Source organism: Dendrobates tinctorius, unplaced genomic scaffold, assembly GCF_039654945.1.
Source record: "Dendrobates tinctorius isolate UK_male_01 unplaced genomic scaffold, ASM3965494v1 ptg000001l, whole genome shotgun sequence".
In the NCBI taxonomy this organism is placed as follows: Eukaryota; Metazoa; Chordata; class Amphibia; order Anura; family Dendrobatidae; genus Dendrobates; species Dendrobates tinctorius.
The window spans coordinates 21,061,780-21,070,970 of NW_027361669.1; the positions used below are offsets into that span (position 1 = coordinate 21,061,780).

At 46.6% G+C, this 9,191-nt stretch overlaps 1 protein-coding gene across 1 annotated transcript; it reads right to left on the reverse strand.

Annotated features, from left to right (window-relative positions):
- Nucleotides 1-230: 230 nt before the first annotated feature.
- IRF1 (interferon regulatory factor 1) lies at nucleotides 231-7,785 on the reverse strand. Its single transcript, XM_073570589.1, has 10 exons — nucleotides 7,595-7,785; nucleotides 4,808-4,898; nucleotides 4,589-4,688; nucleotides 3,916-4,092; nucleotides 3,776-3,825; nucleotides 3,557-3,686; nucleotides 3,108-3,227; nucleotides 2,322-2,359; nucleotides 2,084-2,210; nucleotides 231-1,536 (listed from the first exon to the last, which is right to left on the reverse strand). The coding sequence occupies exons 2-10, from the start codon at nucleotides 4,892-4,894 to the stop codon at nucleotides 1,454-1,456; spliced, it is 912 nt and encodes a 303-aa protein (XP_073426690.1). The 5' UTR covers nucleotides 4,895-4,898; nucleotides 7,595-7,785; the 3' UTR covers nucleotides 231-1,453.
- Between the last annotated feature and the right edge of the window lie 1,406 nt (nucleotides 7,786-9,191).

A 9,191-nucleotide genomic window follows, 5' to 3' on the forward strand; every position in this document is an offset into this window, starting at 1 on the left:
GGAAATTATTTAGTGGCACTTACTGCAGTTCCTTTTGCTTAGGTTTATTAGTACAGAAAGGATTAGTCAGAGATAGATTTACAAAGTAAGTACACCATCCTCATCAGGGCCAGGTGATCTATTTGATGTATAGGGATTTTGTCACCAAATCTTGCACTATATCCTTTTTTTAAAGATCTGGAACCATTCTGGATACAAATTTGTAGCCTTTTTTTTGTACAAAATCAATATTAAACATTCATTAACATATTTATTGCAACACTTTGTTAAAAATACATGGTATTTACAATGGTGGATACATATACACAGCCGCGTCTATTCTGTACAAAGCTATGTTGTCTACTGAAGGGGAATAGGAGCAGATTCTGCCCAGGTCATCACCGGATACATTATGTTTTCACAAAACATGGCGGACTCGCACACTTACAATAAATCATGACATGCTAATTTGTCCTGAAAACATTGACATAAAAAGTGCCAATAGCCCAGATGAAAATATTACTGAGGTGATTGTTTCCCTTGCCTTCAACAGATAATGTACACAAAACTACCAGCAATACAGAAAACAGATCAGCCTTTGACACTTTAATGTACAACATTATGGCCAAAATGTGTACAGTTACGTAATGATATGGAAAACCATGTTAAAAACCTGCATAAAAAGAAGGATTGCCCATTTGCCTGTAAACGTCAGCCATCTTTCCTTTAGTAGAGTATGGGTGGTCTGGGACACGCAGTTACTTGTAAGAAATGTGGAAGCTGCCATTTATTGTCTTTCAGGGTGAAGTTGAAGAGAAGATCTTACCTAGGCCATGTGTGAACATACATATGAAATCTGGCCATTTCCATATATATCTTTTACATTACAGATTCTAATCTGCGTTGTTTGGGAGGCATGGACTGTGTAACCATCTAAATAACTGCAATCCCCTCGTGCTCCTAGGGATTCAGTACGTCCACTGGTGATGCAGATCGAGGGGCATCAGGGGTCGATATCCCGCTTACTACCAGACCCTCTGACAGCAAGCTGTCCTTCTCCAGACATGTGGTGACATGAAGTGTGCAGCATTACGGCGGATGTTCTACTAGCGATGAGGCGAGCATTGCATTCATAGTGGCATTGTACATGCTACTTCAGTTCACAATTTCCTCTCTTTACTAGGAAGATAAAGTCACAACAAATGTAGTGAAATGTTCTTCGGAGTCATCCGTCCATGAAGACGTACACTTGATTCACATGAGACTTTACTTCCATTCTGGCCGAGATGCCTACATGCACCAAACACAAGTCGGTGCATTTGTCCATTGGCAGGAGGCCACAGTGATATTGGTGTTTCGCACTGGCTCAATCTCTCCGATGACAGAACCACTGTCTACGGCTTATTTGTGAAGGTAAAACACACCTAAACATTAGCACTTGCGAAGTTTCTGATAAGATGGATAATGCTCAGAGTCAGCACATGATGGCTGATGTCAGTTCATGCAAGCTAAATTCACACGTCGGCTTCATTTCTGTAGTGACGCGGAGTTCATAATCTAAAAAAAGAAAAATACCAGCAAGAAATTAATCAATCTGAATACTGATAGTTTTGGAATCCTGCCTAGGGTAGGTTGTCACGTGGCAGATGTTTCACCCATCTGAACTAGGTATGTGGAAATTGACTACTTGATTCTGAGGGTCTGCACCAATCATCTCTTTATTAACGGCAGGAAAAGTAAAGCCCCAAAACATCAGGCTCTGTGGAGGACATATACATAAGTCTAAATCCTATGATGGTGTCCATTTTCTTGTCCATATTCTGACCGCAGGTCCTGGCATGGTCACTAAACCAGCAGTTAGACAGGAACCTGTGCCGTGAGCGCACCAAGTGCTGGGCTACGCTAAGGGTGCGCTGAACACCCCATTTCAAAAGGAAATGTTTATTACACCAAATTTATGATTTTATAGGGGCAAAGTCCCCTACTTATCCATTGAGTTATTTTAATAGTGTTCCTGGGGTGTCAGACTCCCTTTAACCCCTTGGCCTCTCAACTAACTTAGGATTTGAATTGTGGAATTTATAATGGAATAAAGAAAAAATACCTGAAGTCTTAAAGGCATCACATATATGGCTGTACTCCTGTAGAAAAGAATTCGGATTTCCAGATTGATTGGTGAAATATCCTTTACCGTCTATGTTTGTCTGCTGCCATACTACAGGTTCTAACAACTGTGAGAAAAAATAGGAACATATGTATTAGTGAGAGACCATATACAATAGTGATATAGAAGTTTTGACATTTGCAAATTGTCAACTACCCTCACAATAAGTTTCTTTTACCTTAAAAAGCTCATCAGCGGTAGTTTCTTCATCCTCAACTGTAAAAAAAAAAAAAAGAACATTCAAAGTATTAACATTTAAAAATATGACTAAGTTTACTGCAAATAACTGCCAAGGCTAGGTTCACACTGCGTCTGTGCACTAAACGTACGTCGGGAGCATTCCCCGCCATATACTGTAATGCTGCCATACACTGGCTTTCCAGTTAGGCTATGTGCACACGCTGCGGTTTTTGCTGCGGTTTTGGCCCTGCGGAACCGCAGCAGTTCCGCAGACATGGTACAGTACCATGTAACCCTATGGGTTTTCAAAACTGCAGTGATCACGCTGCGGTTTTTTCCCGCAGCATGTCAATTGTTTCTGCGGATTCTGCTGTGCTTTCACACCTTTAACATAGTAGAGGTGTGAAACCGCAGGTCACTTTACCTGCAGTTCCGCGGGAAAAAACCCGTTGAATCTGCAGCGTGTGCACATAGCCTTAAGAGGCCAAAACTGTGCTTTCAGCCTTCGTCTGGCAGATTTGCATCTGCATGCAGTTTGTTGCGTATTCTCATATAAAGGAAACCACATTGAAACATATTTAGCAGTACACATTTTACTCCTTTTGGAGTGGGGATGCCCCTTCATCCACCCTAAGTGGGCATTGTTGGGCGCATAGCTCCTGAGCGTATACACCTGACAGTAGGCACAAATGCAATGTGTACCTAGACTTACAACTCTATGGATTATGTCCAGTCTGTAGCTGCAGTCACAAGCAGGACAAAAAATAAGAAAGACATTACTTACCATCAGAGGAGATGGGTGACACCTGTAGATTGTACATATCATTTGTGCTGTCAGGCATGGGCATATCGATCAGATCTTTCAATTCAAGCACACTGCTGGAAACTTCACATTCACTCATCTCTGCAAAAGATATGGACACAATAAATCAGTTTGTGTTTAAAAAAAAAAAAAAAAAAAAAAAAAGATAGAGATTATATATATAATATCTCTCTCTCTCTCTTCTCTAACACCAAAACCTGATTTACCCAGGCCATTTTCTGATGACGGCTGCCCCTTTAAATGCATTATCCCTGTACTTCATGAGCACACTTACATCACTACGCACCCATGCTAAGGAGGGGTACAGAGTTATACTAGATCTCGGACTGTATTAACAAATGCTCACGGGGTTTTTTTTATACCGTAGATAAGAAAACATTTTATGAAGAGTGAAGCGACTTTGCAGCTACCTAAGAGGTCTGTGTTGGCAATGTCGATTTCCTGTGTCGGATATAAGTTTGTCGTGTAGCTGTTGTGGTCGTCTGGGAGTTGACAGCTCTTCACGGCTTCTTCCACCTCATCTGCAAATGAGCTCTCCGCCTGCAAAACACATGCAGTAAGTAGATATTACCCACACGTGTTGTGCACCCGATGGGCGAGTATATGTCGCTGCAGGCTAGAGAGCGTACCTTTTTCTTTGATCTGCTCTTAGAGTCCTTCAAGGATTTAGATTTGCGTTCTGTAAAGAAAACCCAACTTTAGTCAGCACAATCGTATTCTATACAGTAACGATACCACTGTACATATCGGCATGCAGCTGCTGCGTTACCTTTTTTATCGGTCTTTACTTGAGGGGGCAGCATCTTGTAGACCCGGACCGCACTGGACCCTTTATATACACTTTTATCCCTCACTTCTTTAATATCAGGGAGAGAATTCATAGCACAGCGGAAGTTTGCTTTCCAGGTCTTTGGGTCAGGTTCCTTCTCACCAACTTTGTACTTTCCTGGAAAAAAACCCAAAACAATACATGAGTTGAACTTCAATGCTGACAGCAGTCATACTTTATAGATCGATTGACATGTCGATTAGCGCTCATTTGTTTTACGACTTCATTCTTGAATCTCCAAGCCAAATGTTTCTAAAGGCACCGGGGGCCTATTAGCCCTACCAAACCCAAGCCCCCATGCTTTCTCATATGCCAACTCATGATGCTTCTCAGGGACACAGACATTTAGATTTGCTCCTAGTGTCTATATCCTCTAAGTTACAGGGGTTATCTCCAGACCGGCTCCTCTGCCTGCCAGCTTCCTGCGGTGCCCGGGCGCTCTGCAGAATGGGAGACTGCAGCTGGCGGTGCAAGCATAGAGCCTGCAGGCAGCGTGATCTACCGAATGGATAGATTTCAGTAACTCCAAACTCTGATCGGCGATCAGAAAAGAGAGCCTGGAACAGCCGTATGCTACGAGAGCAATGTGTATATGTGACACACAGAAACATACCGGTATGTATAGCCCAGCTCCGGAACAGACAGGCATCCTTGTCAATATTCCAGCCGTGACGAGCGGCGTGCTTCCAGGGAATCTGGAAAATCCCCTCCGCCTGCAGAGATCACAGAGCAAAGTGTAAGACTGCAGCAAAACTACAGCCACTCTGAGCAAATACAGATGTGTCAGCTGGATGGAAAAGTGTATGCAGGACATCGGAGCCAGAGGCGCTACCTCGTTTATCCAGGAGAGGCCCGAGATTTTATTGGATGCAATCTGTTGTTCCAGCCAGGGTCTCATCCTCAAGCGTGTGACAGGCATCTTCCTGTGGAAACACAACATGGCAGACGTGGAGTTAGGTTTCCCTTCCACAATAAGGTTTCTACCTGTCACAGTTCACCAGAAAAGGTTTCTGCACAAGATTGCTAGAACTACCTGCACATGCATAAACCGCATCGTCCTCACGCCAGTGCTATACACTCACTACGCCCTCACGCTCTGCACGCAGGCACTATACGCTCACTATGCCCTCACGCTCTGCACGCCAGCGCTATACGCTCACTATGCCCTCACGCTCTGCACGCAGGCACTATACACTCACTATGCCCTCACGCTCTGCACGCAGGCACTATACACTCACTATGCCCTCACGCTCTGCACGCAGGCACTATACACTCACTATGCCCTCACGCTCTGCACGCCAGCGCTATACGCTCACTATGCCCTCACGCTCTGCACGCAGGCACTATACGCTCACTATGCCCTCACGCTCTGCACGCCAGCGCTATACGCTCACTATGCCCTCACGCTCTGCACGCCAGCGCTATACGCTCACTATGCCCTCACGCTCTGCACGCCAGCGCTATACGCTCACTATGCCCTCACGCTCTGCACGCCAGCGCTATACGCTCACTATGCCCTCACGATCTGCACGCAGGCACTATACACTCACTATGCCCACACGCTCTGCACGCAGGCACTATACACTCACTATGCCCTCACGCTCTGCACGCAGGCACTATACACTCACTATGCCCTCACGCTCTGCACGCAGGCACTATACACTCACTATGCCCTCACGCTCTGCACGCAGGCACTATACACTCACTATGCCCTCACGCTCTGCACGCAGGCACTATACACTCACTATGCCCTCACGCTCTGCACGCAGGCACTATACACTCACTATGCCCTCACGCTCTGCACGCAGGCACTATACACTCACTATGCCCTCACGCTCTGCACGCAGGCACTATACACTCACTATGCCCTCACGCTCTGCACGCAGGCACTATACACTCACTATGCCCTCACGCTCTGCACGCAGGCACTATACACTCACTATGCCCTCACGCTCTGCACGCAGGCACTATACACTCACTATGCCCTCACGCTCTGCACGCAGGCACTATACACTCACTATGCCCTCACGCTCTGCACGCAGGCACTATACACTCAAGCTCTGCACGCCGGCGCTATACGCTCACTAGCCCTCACGCTCTGCATGCAGGCACTATACACTCACTATGCCCTCACGCTCTGCACGCCGGCGCTATACGCTCACTATGCCCTCACGCTCTGCACGCCGGCGCCATACGCTCACTATGCCCTCACGCTCTGCACGCAGGCACTATACACTCACTGTGCCCTCACGCTCTGCACGCAGGCACTATACACTCACTATGCCCTCACGCTCTGCACGCAGGCACTATACACTCACTATGCCCTCACGCTTTGCACGCCGGCGCTATACGCTCACTATGCCCTCACGCTCTGCACGCCGGCACTATACACTCACACTCTGCACACCGGTGCTACACCCTCACTCTCTGCACGCCGGCGCTATACGCTCATGTGCATTTCTGGCAGAATAGGAAAATTTCCATTAATGTGAATGGTGCAGTTTCTGCAGAGATCAAGAAAACTCACAAAAGTCTGCTAAGTAGTGCAGCCCACAATCCTCTATCCGAATGGGACTTTTCACCTAATTATTCTCCAACTGACCAGCAACTGCATAAAATAACTGTAAGTGTAGCAGACGGCTCGCCGAGTACAACATGGGACTGGCTGAGACGATGACACACTGGGCATGCCATAACAGCACCCCGTCAGTGACCAAGCACACGGTGTAGTGAGAACCTAGAGCTCTGCCCTCTGTATATAGAGAAAAGTGCCACCATCCAGCTATGGCCCTGTCACACTGGGAGGCAGGCTGCAGCGCCACCTAGTGTCTGTCACCCTACAGGACAACCACTGGGGACTGCAGTTTGCCGCCAGCTCCAGAGATCAGGCAGAAAGCCCCCAATACAGGAGACTGCATGCACCGATCACTGCCGGATATACACTCAATCTACAGCAAATTCATCAAAGTATACAGGATTACATGCACGCGCATTTTACACTGTATATTAGTTTACATATTTTATTGTGTGTGTGTGTGTATATATATATATTTTTTTTTTTTTTAAATATGTTTACAGGGGAAAAAAAATAAAATCATATTTTTTTCACTTACAGTGACCATATATAAAATAATCCATGATTTATACACCTTCATAAGGTGTCACCTCCCTGCACCCGGCCGGTGACCCCCGCTCCCTGCTGCACGTTCTGTAAGCAGCACATCACAGACGTGTAGACCACACAGGACAATACAGCACCTCCGCCACCTAGTGGCAGCGCGCCCACACTACCGCTCCCCGCCCACTTCATTACTCCGCTTTGTTTTTCTGACAGGAACTTCCTTGTGTTGGTGCCACAAGTCCCCTGCATGTGCCGACCCTGCCGCGACCCCCTGCATGTGCCGACCCTGCAAGAGGCAGCAGCGCCCTGCACTATGCGCAGCCAGTCTGCACACAGCCATGGGACAGCAATGACAAGGACGCCAGTCCTGTGTATGAATGAGAAGTCCCCCGCACCGCCACTACCAGTAACGCCAGCATATGGCCGGATCCCGCCTGCAGAGCTGCGAGGCACACGGGACAAGTTCCCCGCACTGATAGAGAGGGCTCTGTACATTACCTGATTCTCGTCCCCGTGCAGCACCGCTGTAGAATGCAGAGGGTTAATCCTGAGCAGAGCAGTGGTACTGGAGCGGGCTGTGTGCGACTGTACTGTCAGCGCGGCGTCCTCCAGGTATATTGCTGACTAAACCCGCCCTGGGAGGAGAGGGCGCCCCTATTGGGCGCTGTGGGTGTCACAGCGCGGCATCATTTCGGGGAAATCAGGCTGTTTAGAAACTGACTGAAGACAGGGGAAGTCCCGGACTTCCGAAACCCCTCCCCTCCCGAGCACGAGGCATTGTAAACAGCAGGGACTGACTGCTCGGCTACCTGGCGGCATGCCTCATAACAGCATGTATTATAGGTGCCAGGGGCATTGTATGGAAGTATAGAGTGTGTCAGGGGCATTGTATGGAAGTATAGAGTGTGTCATGGGCATTGTATGGAAGTATAGAGTGTGTCAGGGGCATTGTATGGAAGTATAGAGTGTGTCAGGGGCATTGTATGGATGTATAAAGCGTGTCAGGGCATTATATGGAAGTATAGAGTGTGTCAGGGCATTATATGGAAGTATAAAGCGTGTCAGGGCATTATATGGAAGTATAGAGTGTGTCAGGGCATTATATGGATGTATAGAGTGTGTCAGGGCATTATATGGAAGTATAGAGTGTGTCAGGGGCATTGTATGGAAGTATAGAGTGTGTCAGGGCATTATATGGATGTATAAAGCGTGTCAGGGCATTATATGGATGTATAAAGCGTGTCAGGGCATTATATGGATGTATAGAGTGTGTCAGGAGCATTGTATGGAAGTATAGAGTGTGTCATGGGCATTGTATGGAAGTATAGAGTGTGTCATGGGCATTGTATGGAAGTATAGAGTGTGTCATGGGCATTGTATGGAAGTATAGAGTGTGTCAGGGGCATTGTATGGAAGTATAGAGTGTCAGGGGCATTGTATGGAAGTATAGAGTGTGTCAGGGCATTATATGGAAGTATAAAGTGTGTCAGGGCATTATATGGATGTATAGAGTATGTCAGGGGCATTATATGGATGTATAGAGTGTGTCAGGGCATTATATGGAAGTATAGAGTGTGTCAGGGGCATTATATGGATGTATAGAGTGTGTCAGGGGCATTATATGGATGTATAGTGTGTCAGGGGCATTGTATGGAAGTATAGAGTGTGTCAGGGACATTATATGGAAGTATAGAGTGTGTCAGGGGCATTGTATGGAAGTATAGCGTGTGTCAGGGCATTATATGGAAGTATAGAGTGTGGCAGGGCATTATATGGATGTATAGAGTATGTCAGGGGCATTATATGGATGTATAGAGTATGTCAGGGGCATTATATGGAAGTATAGAGTGTGTCAGGGGCATTGTATGGATGTATATAGTATGTCAGGGGCATTATATGGATGTATAGAGTGTGTCAGGGCATTATATGGAAGTATAGAGTGTGTCAGGGGCATTGTATGGAAGTATAGAGTGTGTCAGGGCATTATATGGATGTATAGAGTGTCAGGGGCATTATATGGATGTATAGAGTGTGTCAGGGGCATTGTATGGAAGTATAGAGTGTGTCAGGGCATTATATGGATGTATAGAGTGTG

Excerpts from the sequence above, each read along its gene's own strand:
- IRF1 (XM_073570589.1), bottom strand. The coding sequence starts at position 4,894 with ATGCCTGTCACACGCTTGAGGATGAGACCCTGGCTGGAACAACAGATT. Across the intron at positions 4,689-4,807 it reads GCCTCTCCTGGATAAACGAG|GCGGAGGGGATTTTCCAGAT; the intron begins GTAGCGCCTCTG and ends TGATCTCTGCAG. Across the intron at positions 2,360-3,107 it reads GTCACCCATCTCCTCTGATG|TTGAGGATGAAGAAACTACC; the intron begins GTAAGTAATGTC and ends TTTTTTTTACAG.